Source organism: Helianthus annuus, chromosome 6, assembly GCF_002127325.2.
Source record: "Helianthus annuus cultivar XRQ/B chromosome 6, HanXRQr2.0-SUNRISE, whole genome shotgun sequence".
NCBI classification, from domain to species: domain Eukaryota; kingdom Viridiplantae; phylum Streptophyta; class Magnoliopsida; order Asterales; family Asteraceae; genus Helianthus; species Helianthus annuus.
The window spans coordinates 69106057-69121517 of record NC_035438.2 but is presented as its reverse complement, the minus strand read 5'-3'; the positions used below and the strand labels follow the sequence as shown (position 1 = coordinate 69121517).

At 32.9% G+C, this 15461-nt stretch overlaps 1 protein-coding gene across 1 annotated transcript; it reads right to left on the bottom strand.

Moving 5' to 3' along the window:
- Positions 1-596: 596 nt before the first annotated feature.
- Positions 597-2246, bottom strand: LOC110865581 (probable receptor-like protein kinase At5g20050). Its single transcript, XM_022114877.2, has one exon. It carries the CDS (start codon positions 2082-2084, stop codon positions 672-674), a length of 1413 nt encoding a protein of 470 aa, XP_021970569.1. The 5' UTR covers positions 2085-2246; the 3' UTR covers positions 597-671.
- Between the last annotated feature and the right edge of the window lie 13215 nt (positions 2247-15461).

Here is a 15461-nt window from a genome sequence, read left to right as displayed (position 1 = left end):
TCTTGTATTTGTTTTCTTTTTGCCTTTCCAAACATGTTGGACGTTCTTTTATTTAAAGCAAAATGAATAACGTTTACAAACTCGGTTTAAAAGTTAATTTAAAATCACTTCATTTGTAAAGGCCCAAGTTGACATTTTAATTTCAAAAAATCAATCATTTGTTTTCTAAATCGTTTAAAAGATCTTTTTCCTTCTAGACCACAACAAAAGGTCACTTGTCCTTGAATATATTTTATATGAAATACCAAATATATTTTTGCTTTTCTTGTAAACAATTTACAAATATTCATAAATACTAGTCAATGTAATAAAGAAGGTACAACGAAACTAATGAAAACAAGAGAAGAATGATCACATACATTTAAATGGTTTTGTATCCTCTTTCTTACCGTCTACTATACAAAACACAGACGATCAGTGACGGATTTAGAAAACTCTTATAGGGACAACGTTTCAAAGAAAAGGGGTAACGAAATCGAAAAAACGTCAAAATTTTTCAAAATTTACACTACTATCTGAGCGTTAAAGGACAACGTAGGTTACCCCCTTGTCAAAATTTACACTACCAACCAAGAGAACAAGATTCAAGTTTCCCATAAAGCTAAAAAAATCAAATGTGTATTGTTTGTATGATGTACAAATTATTCCATATAACATATCACCTTCCCTACCTATCTAGGTGAAATAATCGACATTGAATACGAGAACGATTTAGATGACAAAGAATGTGTACTACCACCCAAACATCCATTCAACTGAGACCCTATTCTAGCAACCACCCTTGGTTTCTTCCTCTTATTACCATCTTGCCCTCCACCACCACCACCACCATCGTCGTCATCATCAATGTTCAAAAGATCCACCACAATCATCTGCGTCTCCGGCGGCTCCTCCACCGCCACCCGCCCCTCCAACCACTTCACCACCTCCACCATACTCGGCCGCCGTCTCACCTTCTCTTGTATACACCACAATGCCACGTGTACCAATTTTTTTACTTCTTTTTCATCAATATTACCATGATCTAACAACCTTTGATCCACCACTTCCATCACCCTCCCAGCTTTCATTTTCTCCATTACAATTTTTGGAAAATATTGAAATTTTTTACTTGACCGGCTACCCGTGTCACCGGTGTCTATCACGGTCACGTTCCTCCGTCCACCTATCATTTCCAATAATACCATTCCAAAACTAAACACATCTGATTTCTCCGTCACGCCCAGTTCTAGCAACCATTCCGGGGCTAGGTATCCTTTAGTCCCGCGTAATGTTGTTAGAACTCGGCTTTGATCCTGTGACATCAGCTTCGATAATCCAAAATCCGAGACGATAGCACGGTGATTCTGGTCAAGGAGTATGTTCTCTGGCTTTACGTCAAGGTGGAGAACTTTTGATCGGCAGTCGTGGTGTAGGTACGCGAGAGCTTTCGCGACGTCCAGCGCGACTGCCGATCGGAGTCTCCAGGACAGACAACCACTGGAGACTCCGTTGCTTCTCCCGGTCATAGGCCGGGAGAAGATCCAATTGGCTAAAGAGCCATTTGGGATGTACTCGAACACCAAAAAGCGTAAGTTGTTGTGAATGCAGTAGCCCAACACACGAACTAAGTTTGTGTGTTGGACACTGGCAATGGCCGCGATCTCGGATCGAAACTCTTTCTCTCCCCTCTCCTCTTCATGTTGAATTCTTTTAACAGCAACCGTGGTTCCGTCTTTTAATACTCCTTTGAATACTAAAGCGGAAGCACCTTTTCCGATTAGCGTTTTCCAGTTATCCGTCGCCTCCTCAAGTTCCTTATAGCGGAACTTGGTAGGAAGCCCGGCGACCTTCCGAAGGAAGCTATACTCGATCCGGAGTTCTCTTCCTTCGGAAGCCAGTCTGGTCTCCATCTCCCGTCTGCGGAGGTGGAGATGTCGCCGGATGAAGTAGCAAACAATGACGGCGAAGATTGCGGCAACAGCCGCGCCGACTATTAGAAAGAATGATTTTGAGAGATCTAGAACCACCCTGGCGATGATTATGACGGCGATGAGGAAGATGATCGCTACTGTGGCGACGATGTTAGCTGTTTTATCTTCCATTAATGAAGCTTCATAATCTCAGTATAGATATTGGGATGAAACTGATCAAAAAATAATGTTGAAACTTTTGTTTGAATCGATTATGATAAAATTATATTCTACAAATCTGATAAATCTATGTAGGTGTGCGATGTTTGACTCGTTAAAGGTTTGACTTTTTCTTCTTGCTTTGTTGTTTTTCTTTAATTATTTATTGTGATTTAATAAAAGTAATTATTTTTTTAAAATGTTTGACCTTTTATTTTGGAATTTAAGTCTCATGTGACTTTATCAAATAGACAAACACTGTTGATTCATAAATTATTTACCATACAAATATTATTAAAAAAGATATAAGAATATTTATGGATGACAATGTTATTGACTTTTTAGTATTAGTAGTTTTACATCTTATTACGTGTGTAATTTATATTTAATACCAACGTCATGACAATTAATTATATTTGTTGAAAGCTCTAAAATGCAATATTTTTTTATAAAATAAATACGAGGACTACTAAAATGCAATATTTTTTTTATAAAATAAATACGAGGACTACAGTATTATATATTTTTGTATCTTTATTTTAAGTTCGTTCTTGTAATATCATATAGCAGATAAAAATAGTAATAGTAATAAATAAATATACGATGACAAGTGTTGCATCATGTTTTTTAAATAAATATTTAATTTTAGCGTATGTTACAAAATACAGCCAATTACAACAGTAATTTTTTTTTTTTAAATCGATAACCAAATACAGCCATTTTAAATGGATTTTCTACAGTGATACTGCATATATACATAAATAGTCATCAATTGTGTTCGTTCTAAAGAAATGACGTACAAATGTACCAAAAGATGCAATGTATTTGTGTATGTAACCGCTTTCTCTGTCTATGCCTAAATATACATACAAATATAATTTTATATATATATATATATATATATATATATATATATATATAGGATAAGGATAGTGTAAAAAGCGCCTAAAGTGTGAGAAGTTTATTATAACACCATATATAATACTATATAACACCATATAAACACCGTATAACAATATGTAACACCATATAATACCATAGGGGAAGAAGATTCATTTGAAAAGAAATTTAATGTGAGAATAAAAAGAAGAAAGAGCATAATGGTAAAACATTAAATATTTTATAACTCCTTCCATTAATTATGTTATCTCTAATTAATAAAGTAAAAAAAAAAAACATTTTATCCTACACATTTCAAATCCTACATGTATCTTACACTTACCGAAATTTACCCTACACATAACTAAATTTATCATACACATTTAAGAATTTAGCCTACACATACACTAAAATTTATCCTACACATATCGAAAATTTTCATTCACCCTAAATATTTTATCTTGAAAGAATATATATAAAAGTGAGTTACAATTTTAATTAGTTACTAATTAATTACAATTGGAAATTTATCTATATGCTCTTATTAATAACATTAAATGCACATATTAAATGAAGTAAATGGAGCATTTCTATTGGTTTAAAACTTATTCTTTTTATTCTTACAAAATTTTTCTTCTTATTTGAACCTTCCACTAATACCATATAACCTTATGTAACACTATATAACATTATATAACAAATATAACACTATACATCTATCATAGACATGCTATTAGACAACCTATAGTGTTATATTTGTTATATAATGATATATAGTGTTACATAGTGTTATATGGTATTATATGGTGTTACATATTGTTATACGGTGTTTATATAGTGTTATATAGTGTTATAATACATTTCTCACACTTTTCACACTTTAAGCACTTTTTACAGGATCCTCTGCCTATATATATATATATATATATATATATATATATATATATATATATATATATATATATATATATATATATATATATATATATATATATATATATATATATATATATATAGGGATGGGCTCATGCGAGAACCACCCTTATTGTGAGAACCAATGTGAACACAACCTAAAATAGCTAAAACAAACCTTAAAAAAACCTAACCCCCACCCCCCCCCCCCAAAAAAAAAAAAAAAAAAAAAACCTAACCCCCCACCCCTAAAAAAAAAAAAAAAAAAAAAAAAAAAACTAAACCCCCCTCCCCCACCCCAAAAAACCTAACCCCCCCCCCCCCCTCTCAAGCTAAAATGCTAAAACTTAAACCCCCAAAAAACCTAAAAAAATCTTTAAAAAATCTAAAAAAAAATTTTTAATATTTTTTATGCTCAAATCGCTACTTTTAGTGGCCAAAAAAAATTTTTTTTTTTGCTTCGAAAAGTAGCGATTTTTATATAAAAATATTAAAAAAAAAATTGTGTGATTTTTAGCTATTTTTAGGCGTTTTTGGTGTGTTCACATTGGTTCTCGCGGTTCTCACAATAAGAGGTGGTTCTCGCATGATCTTCTCCCTATATATATATATATATATATATATATATATATATATATATATATATACCCTATGTAACATTTTTATTTTTTTTCTAAAGGAAACAGAGAATGTAATATAAATGTACACGAACATTTTTATGAAAAAAAATGAAAAAAGCGCATACTTGTTTTTTTTTTTAAATGTTGAAAATTTGTATGTTATATTTTTTTGACATATATATTATGTAACCTGAAATTTGTAACATTTAAAAAAAACTACTCGGTGTTTTTTTGTGTTTCTTTTTTAAAAATGTTCAAATATACGTATATTACATTTTCTATTTTTTTAGAAAAAAAATAAAAATATTACATGGGTTTTTTACAAAGTTTTCTTGAGTTTTACATCTTTGTATATATAGGGGAAGACTATAGAGAAAACCCACTTGAGTTGTGTAAACTTAAGAAACCTTTGTAAAAAATCCATGTAAACTCAAAAACCTTTCTAAAAAAATAGGAAATGTAATATACATATATTTGAACATTTTTAAAAAAGAAACACAAAAAAACACCGAGTAGTTTTTTAAAAAAAATGTTACAAATTTCAAGTTACATAATATATATATATATATATATATATATATATATATATGTCCAAAAAATGCAACATACAAATTTTCAACATTTAAAAAAAACATGTAGGCGTTTTTTTCATTTTTTTTAAATTTTCGTGTACATTTATATTACATTACTTGTTTTTTTAGAAAAAAATAAAAATGTTATGTAGAGTTTATTTGGGTTTTCTCAACTCACATTGATTTTTGATTTATCTTTCCTATATATATATATAAGGTAGGGCTAGATAGAAAACCCTATCTATATAAAAAACCCTAGAAAACCCAACCTCCCGACATTTTTTTTTGAAAAAAAAATAACACATGTAATATACATGTTTTTAAGAGTTTTGGGCCAAAAAAATCAAAAAAGCGCCGAAGGGATAATTTAAAAAAAAAAAATTCAGCAACTTTCAGCATTTTTGTCTAACACATGTTAGGCACTGAATTTTGTTTATTTTTTTTTTTAAATCCCTTCGGCGCTTTTTTGTTTTTTTTTTGGCCCAAAACACTCTAAAACATGTATATTAAACATGTATATTACATGTGTAATTTTTTTCAAAAAAAAATGTCGGGAGGTTGGGTAAAAATGGAGGGAGATTTGGGTTTCCAGAGTTTTCTAAGAATTTGAGGGTTTTCTGTCTAGCATTACCCTATATATATATATATATATATATATATATATATATATATATAGTGGAGAGTTCAAATGAGAAGAAATTTTTGTAAGAATAAAAAAGAAGAAATTTTAACCAATAAGAATTCTTCATTTTACTTCGTTTAATTTTTGTATTTAATATTAGTGTAAGGGTATATTGGTAAATTTAGATAGATCATTAATTGTAGTATTCCTTTTTAATAGCTAACATTAAATTTGTAACTTATTTTCAAAAAAAAAATATTTTTTCAAAGAAGAAAAAAATTAATTTAAAGTGTGGGATGAATTACGAGGCGTGTAGGATGAATTACGAGTTGTGTAAGATAAATTTTAATATGTGTAGGATAATTTTCAAAACGTGTAGGATAAATTTTGATGTGTGTAGGCAAAAATTTTAGTGTGGAGGATGATAGTCTCTAAATTAATTAGTCAAATAATAAATGAAATGTGAGAAAAACTATTTAGTGTTTTACAATTGTACCATTTGTTCTTTTTCTTCTCAATTTAATTTTGTTCTCAAATGAACCTCCCCCTATATATATAGGGGAAGGTTTAAATGAGAACGCTAAATATTGTGAGAACCGTGAGAACAAATGACAAAAAACCGTGAGAACTTGGTCAAAAACAATTCAAATTCTAAAATTTTTTCTACACTTATCAGTATTATTTGAATACAACGTTAGAAATTTAATTTCCACGTTTAAATTTACGTGAATTCGTAAATAAAGAAAATGTACACATGTGTAAGTTTGCCATTTACACATGTGTAAATCTGTTATAGTTACACATGTGTAAAAAATCTAAAAAGAGTGATTTTGAAAGGAGAAATGAATTATTTGATGTTGTAAATTCTTTTTTTGATGTTGTATCTTAATTACAATGAAGTTTGTATTAAAAAAAATTGGTTTTGATTAGTTTTTTCATTCGTTCTCACGGTTCTCGCAATATTTAGCATTCTTAAGAAACCCACCCCTATATATATATATATATATATATATATATATATATATATATAGGGAGAGGATCATGAGAAAACTACATATATATGAGAAAAACTAGAAAACTAACTAAAAGCCACTAAAAAGGAGGGAGGGAGACTTTTAATGAAGGAGGGGGACTTTTAATGAAGGAGGGATAAAATTGGAACAAAAAATATATAACTTTTCAAACATTTCCCATTTCTCTATACGTTATCATTTTAAAACAAAAATGGCACCATAAGATCACAAATTTTCTTATCTTTCATTCAAGTATATTCGAGCATATTTTTTATGACATAAAAAAAGATTTATGGTGTCGTCTTGTTTTCAATACTATTATTACAGTAGTGCACATGTGCAATATAACATGTACTACAATGTGCATTACATACTTAAAATTAGCTTTTTGAGTCTAGTTTAGCTTTTAGGGTTAGTTTTTTTGGAGGTTTAGGATTAGGATTAGGTTTTTGGGTGTGTGTGTGTGAGGGGGGGGGGGGTTTAGGTTTTTTTCGGGTTTATGTTTAGGGTTTAGTGGGGGGTGGGGGGGGTTAGGTTTTTGGGGGGTGGGGGGGTTAGGCTTTTGGTGGGAGGGTGAATTTAGGTTTTTGGGGGGTGGGGGGGGTTTAGGTTTTTGGGGGGTGTCGGTGGGGGTGGGTTAAGTGGCTTAGGCTTTCCGTATTAGTGCACATGTGCAGTACAAAAAAAAAATATTTTTTTTTGAAAATTTTTTTCCATACATAAAAAGTAGTGATTTTTCTATAAAAATTTGTAAAAAAAAAAAAAAAATTGGGTATGTTTTTTTAGGCTTTTTTAGTTAGTTTTTTGGTTTTCTCATGATCCATCCCCTATATATATATATATATATATATGGGGAAGGATAAATCGAAAACCCACTTGAGTTGAGAAAACTCAGAAAACCTTTGTAAAAAACCCATGTAAACTCAAGAAACATTTTTTAAAAAAATAGGAAATGTAATATACATATATTTGAACATTTTTAAAAAAGAAACACAAAAAAACACCGAGTATTTTTTTTAAAAAAAATGTTACAAATTTCAGGTTACATAATATCTATGCCCAAAAAAATGTAACATACAAATTTTCAACATTTTTTTAAAAAAAACTAATAAGCGTTTTTTACATTTTTTTTATAAATAGGTCCGTGTACATTTATATTACATTCCCTATTTTTTTTAGAAAAAAAATAAAAATGTTACATAGGGTTTATTTGGGTTTTCTCAACTCACATGGGTTTTTGATTTATCTTTCCCCACACACATATATATATATATATATATATATATATATATATATATATATATATATATATATATATATATATATATGTGGAGCCGCTAAAATGAAAACCACCTTCAGTTGTAAGAACCGTGAGAACCACTTTCCACCAATCAAAATTTGCCACATATACACTATTACTTTAAAACAAAAAGGGTAATATGGTAACTTACTCCATATGTCCAATCTACTGTCTTTTCTTTAAAAGTCTTTCCTCTCTCTCTCTCTCCATCACACATTTAATAGAAATCTGGTTTTGGTTTTTGTCTCTCTCATCACTTTGAAAAACCAGATCATATCTCATCTTCAACCCAAACACCAACCCACCACCAGACATCATCGCCTTCTACAAACCCACCACCATCTTGATCACCATTTTGGCTTCAATCCATTCTCCCTTCCACCACCACTCCGGAACCGCATTGACCCGACAACCAACCCCTATCTGCACCGCTCCATCATCGTCAACCACCATCAGCACCACCGTCATCGTCAACCACCATCAGCGCCACCGTCAAGAGAGATGTGGGTTTTTGTTGAGGCGGAGGTTTGGGTTAGCAGATGAAGGGTGAAGTGTGATGTGGTTGTTATGGTGGGTTAGGGGCGGCGGTCGTTGAAGGGTGATGTGGTTGTTTGTGGTGGGTTTGTGGTGGGTGGTTGGTCAAGGGTGAAAAGGTCGGTGACGATGTTTGGCGCTGATGGTGGTGGTTTTGCCGCCCACAACCACCCTTCTCTCCCTTCTCTGCCGCCCACAACCACCCTTCTCAGCCGCCCGCAACCACCCTTCTCCGCCGCCCACAACCACCCTTTTACGATGAAGGTAGGTTCAGCCATTGATGAAGGTTCTCATCTAACTCATAAAAATGTTTTGTGTTTCTGTTAATTATGCTATCTATCACATGAATCTTGAAGTGAAGTGGGAGCATCGTGTTATTAGCTTGGATGTATGAGGTTGAAGTTTGAAATATGCTTGTGTGATGAAGATTACCTTGAAATTGTGTACAAAATCAGTTGATACTCTAAGTTTGGTTTTATATTTGTGCTTTTCTCTTTCTAATTTTGTGATCGACAGAAGTTAGTTTGGGGACTAGGGTTTTAAATCATATTATAATGAGTGTTAATTATGCACCAAAATGATAGGTGTTATCTGTTAGTGGGTTTAGTGGTGTGGCGGTGGGTTTGGTGGGTTTGGTGGTGTGGCAGTGGGTTTGGGGGTGTGGCGGTGGGTTTTGGATCTGGGAAAACTGAGTTGCATTTGGTTTGAATGTTTGTTGAATGATGCAGGTTGTTTTGAATGATGCATTTGTATTCTTTGATTCTCCCGGGTTTTGATCTGTTTTTGGTTGGGCGGCGATGATGATGCAAAAAAAAAATCGTAGACTTTGATGATGATGGCGCGGCAAGGTCGGCGGAGGGTAGGTTTTTTGAACCTGCAACCCACTTTTGCAGCCTTTTGATTATCGGATAATCTGAGCCGAACCCCGTTTTTTTCGAGATACACTTTGTTTTGATGTTGTTGGTTTTTTATTCCCCCCCCCTAGTCGATGATGATAACAATATATCTGAGACACCTCCAGAGTTTGCGATTTCTGGGTGCATTCGTATTTTGCGTAAAAATGTTTTGTAAAAAAAAAGTTATACCGTAAACTTTTTAACGTAAAATGTAAACTTTTTAACGTAAAAACGTTAAACGTAAAATGTAAAAAGTTTTACGTAAAACGTTAAAAGGTTTACGTAACAGTAAAAAGTTTTACGTAAAAAGTTTTACGTAAATCGTAAAACGTAAAACGTAAAAAGTGTTACGTAAAACGTAAAAACGTAAAAAGTGTTAAAACAGCGTTAAAAACGGCGCGTTAAAAAACGACGTTAAAAAACAGCGTTAAAACGGCGCGTTACGCTTAAAAAACGGCGCGTTAAAAAACGGCGTTAAAAACGGCGCGTCAAAAAAACGTAAAAAGTTTAACGTAAAACTTAAATTGTAAAAAGTATAAATGTAACGCCCTGCGTTTTCAAACTTCCTACATTTAGAAACCTTACGTGAAATTCTAACTTTGGAAATCTTGTGTTCTTATAACCATTCTTTTATTGTAATCGTTGTAAAATACGGAACTTGCTTCGTAAATAAAACTTGTACATTACACTTTTTACCTAGTTAAATCATGTTTTATTTCATATTTCACCTTGTTACAAGTTAGGGGAAACATTGTTGCACATTATTACACAACTTAACTAACAAAATTACTCATTATAATGTTTTAAAAAAATAAAAAAAATAAAGAAATATGGCAGCCCCAATTCAGCAAAATTCAGCCCATATAGTTGGGTTTTGTGGGCTAGTTTCAAGGTGTAACCCCTTCTAAACACTTCCAAAGCCCAACCCATTGAAACCCTAATCCTTCCCCCTATAAATACCACTTATAACCAGCCTCCCTACCACTTTTGCAACCCTAAAAACTCACAAAACATCCACCAAACCGTAGCTGAAAGCAAGGGTTCGAGTAGATTGACACCCCTTCACGAAAATGAGCATAACTCACTCAATTCTTATCCGATTCACTCGATTCTTTTTCCTACTTGCTTGTATAATCATGGGGTTCGATTCCTAGACTTCTCCTTGGAGAAATCAGACCTGGAAATGCCCCGAAATAGTCCATAAACTTTCTGTTTGTTTTTATGTTCATCAAAAACTTGTTTAAACCTATGCAACTTGTGTCCAACACATCTCATACCTATGTCCTAATGCTTACAACTTATCCCATGGTTGGTTAAGCTTAAAAACAAGGTTGAGACATTTAAAATCAGAGGATTAAACCTCATAAACTTGGTGTTTTGTTTAGGGTTTTTAACCCACAAGTCATGTCAAACTTTGTCTTTGATACATGAGTGATTATGGAACAACTTGGGTTGTCCAAACATACAATCCTCATATGATTTGATGATTTCTCTTAGTTAGTGTGTATATTTCTTATTCTTTATTGTATGTTCATGACCCTCCTTGGTTGTTTTTTTTACATCAAGTGTAGTGGTGAACACATAGAGGTGCCTAAATGGAAGACTTGATCTTCCTACCTCCTACATGACTTCTATGACATTTAGAGGTACCAAAATGAAGATTTTAATCTTCTACCTCATGCTTGAACTATTGGACATATATTATATAACCTAAATATATTATTCGAATAATCGAATCTTTGATGATGAACTAGTGTTCATATGTCGGGGTACTAGATTACATCATCCTAGACTATGATAACTTGTCACGATTCTAATGGAACCTTGTTCCATGAAAACATCTAAACTCCTTCGAGTTTCCTAGTGTCAAGAACAAGCATCATATGTACTAAATGATTATTTTCCATGTTATTCTCATATCTTATTTTTATGTTGTTTTAAACACCGAATCTCGACTCTAAACATACTTGAACCTTAACCCTTATACATTCGGACTCTAAATCTCTACTCGTCAACAATTGGATAATCGGAAAACATATGCAAACTTTGTGAGTATACTCGTACTTTTCCCCTTTTACTTTTACCACTTTTGGGGTGTAACATGTTTACCTATTGAAACTTACACATGAACTTTTGTTTAAACACACGAACATTCCTATAACAATGCTTGTATATGTGATGGCTTGATACTTTAAATTTGGGTGATTCTTATGTGTTGAACTTATCATTAACTTCGTACGAGCCAAACCTTGACATATGTAGCGCTATAGGATTAACGACCCGCCTCTACTGAAACTTTGGTTATGTCATGAGCAAGTTGCGTTTTCTTGGTTTGATATGTTATACACATGCCATATTTAATGTTTATCTTGAATCGCATGCTTGCTATGAGGAATTGTTCACACTTTTATCGTATGCTATGTATGTACCAAACTTGTATACTCGCCTTTGCTTTTGCATTGAATTATTTTAAACATGTTACAGGTTGATGAGGACGATGCTAAAAAAAGAAATAGCGTTGATGCCTAGATACACATATAGACGTTAGGGTTTAATATGTTGTATCAAATTTTGTTATGTTATCATGTTGTTTCGTTAAACTTGTTGTATTTGAATCTCTTGTAATGTTGACTATTTGAAGTTATGAAATGAAATGAAATTTGGATTTTCTAAATATTGTCACAAATAGCGTTATGATGTCTCTAGCAATCTTCACACTTCGTCTCATCCCGATGTTTCCGCCATTGGTTGGGGTGTGACAGATTGGTATCAGAGCCATAACTATAGGGAATTAGGAAAAGTAGGAATGCTTTCACCTAGTCTATAGTTTTAGAGCCTTATTCGTATGCTTTGCTTGGACTACTACATGATACCTTATTTGTTACTTATTTATGCTCTTTTAAACATGTATGTTACTCATGTGTAATATTTGACATGTTATTCGTACGCATTAAAGCTTGTTCTATTATGTGTTAACACTTGTTTTATCATTTCATTATTTAAGTACCATTCTTGATATGCTTTCTTATGTGTTTATACTTGCTTGTGTATTTCCTTCAACACACACTTCCCTCATGCATTTTACTCGATTATTCTAAATCCGACAACACTCATATTGTACAAATGAGACGAATTCACCAAAATAGGCGTGAAACCCACAGTTTAGTGAACGACTCTCAATCTATCTATTCTTCTTTTTACACGAGATATCGCCATTGAGCTAGGAGTGAAATCCACATCTAAATAGCAAATCTCAAATTTCAAATTCTAGTGGACCCTCGTCAACATGTCGAAATTTAAATTTTGACCCGACGAGTACCAACCACACTTAGGATACGAAATCGTCAAGATAGGGGTGAAACCCGCATCTTGTCGACTAGTTCCACTCCTTGATTTTTTTCATAAATCCCGCCAAGTCTCGAAATTTCGATTGATTTGGGACATGTAGTAACCGGAAGGGTAAATACCGTTAACCGACTTGTCGGCGAGAGTATTTTACCTATTAGGCCAAAGCATGCTCCTCAAATTCAAAAGACTTTTCGACCACTTTGGTTAGTCAAAGTTCCATTTGGAACACTCCAAACTTTGGTCAAACATGTGTTTCTATTGTTCATTTTATACGATGCAATCTTTCAACCTCGAGTTTACCTTTGATTTCTCTTTTTACACGCACAACATATCGAACCTTTTCGATACATTTATATATGCATGATTTTCATATAATTTAAATTCATATTCCTTGTAACAACTAGTGGAGAGGTATCATCGAGATTGGAGTGACTTCCTTACCTTGACGAGTGACTCCACCCCTCTTCCCTTAAAACGACCTCACCAGGGGTGATTCCCTTACTTAGGTGACCGTTACCCAAAACTTCTCTTTCAAAATATTTTATTATGCAAACCCGATCATGTTTTATACCTAAATCATTTATCATTATTCAAAATACCTACTTATACCGATTTCAAAATACATTGTTTATCAAACGTACTTCTTATTCTACCATCCATTTTCACTCAAATCATATACACGAGATTCTTAATCATGTCTTTACCGTTTTACTACACGAATTTCCAAACCTTACGAAATGCTACCTATCAATTTAATCGGTCTAATGAATCTCTTGCCCATGAACTTCACATCTGATTTATTAACTGAAACACGTTCACATTATATCATCATACTAGAGACTTCCACTCTTAATCGAAATCAAACTAACCTTTCTCAATTACTTATAAGGCCTCATAGATGTTATATGATCGTTTTACCAAATACTCTTTCCAACATCAATAAATCCTTTGTTAAAATTATTTTTAAACAATCACTAAGTTCTTTTACTAAATTTCTTTTCTAAGGGTCGACGTTTTCACAAGAACTTTCAAAGTTCAAAATTTCATGTTTTGATGCAAATGAAACAAACCCGTTATTTAAAAAAAAAAAAAAAAAAAAAAAAAAAAAAAAACCTTCTCTACAACGCTTAACTCGTCATCCAAATTTCAAAACACGTGGGCTAGAAGACTTCATGGGGACCGACAATTTTCAACATACGTGAACTCCTTTTTTTTAACAAAAGTAGCATTTCAATCATTACAAAATACGTTAAGCATGACCAATGAGTACTTTATGTTCCTTTACATATACAAACTATATTCTACCTTTCAAACCAAGCTCAATCTAATTTCGATTCGACAAACTCAACGTTTTGTTTAAACAACTATACATGCACATCATCATACACATTTTAGACGATATCTCGCGATAACATCATTTATATCGTTCGTATCTACATACTTAACCTTTTTTTTTTCTCCGCAATGTCTCAACGTACACCATATACGCAATATTTATTTTTCATACCTACACCTATGTTCATACGTTTTATGCTTGTACTCATACACATACTACTTATACGTTTTACGCTTCTACTTGTACACATACTACTTACACGTTTTATGTTTATGCTCATACATTCATGCGTATTCATACTTAAACTTATGCTCATACTTTCATCCTTACTCATGATTCGTACATTCGTACCTATACGCGAGCGTAATCCGAGGGATTCGCTTACGTGGGTCCCATACATGCTTAAACATAAACATGCTTACATACGACATTCTTCTACGTACACATTCTTATTTTCAAATTCATGTATACCTTGATTCATACATAACTAGTACAAGCTATGTGGATCATGCGACGATCAGTATAATCGCGGGTGCACACGGGATTATAGTGATAGACGTATGAGAACCATAGAGTGTACTACTGTGTATGGTAAGACACGGAACGTAACATGACCCCGAGTAACGAAACGGACGTAATGTGGTTAAAACATGGTGGATACGCCGCTGGTACTTCCTATATATAAGTGTTTTCACCATGTTACCAAACTTTCGTAAAACGTGCCATGAGAAATTCAGTGTGTTGCAGACCTTTTGGACCTAATACAACTTCACGCAACTCACAAACGCATTATATCCGATTATTCATGACGAGACTTCATCCTTAACACACTACGTTCATCTATCCAACACTTATGCTATTCACATACTTGTACTCTTTAAGAGCCATTCGTTCATTCTATACTCGTATTATTTTATACAAAACTCGTGCGCAATCCAGCTTGTTTAAACATTTGAGTCCTAACTTACCTCATTACCTATAAAATAGCCTCCCTATTCTTGATTCTTGTGTAACTATACTTAGTATCTCTCTATTGCTTTATTTAAAGTAACAAACCTTTTCGTTCCTCTCAATAAACAGGTTTTACGAAAGTATGATTTTTTTTATACTATCCTTAAAAACTTCCCCTTGCAAATCTACCTTGATGTTCTCCAAAATTTGGTACTTTTCAAAACTTTCAAACTTCCCAAGTTTCAATTCTTAATGATCACCTTTATGCCAAAAACTCTTTCAAGCCTTCCTCTTGAATAAATTTCGGGACGAAATTTCCTAAAGGAGGGGAGACTGTAACGCCATGCGTTTTCAAACTTCCTACATT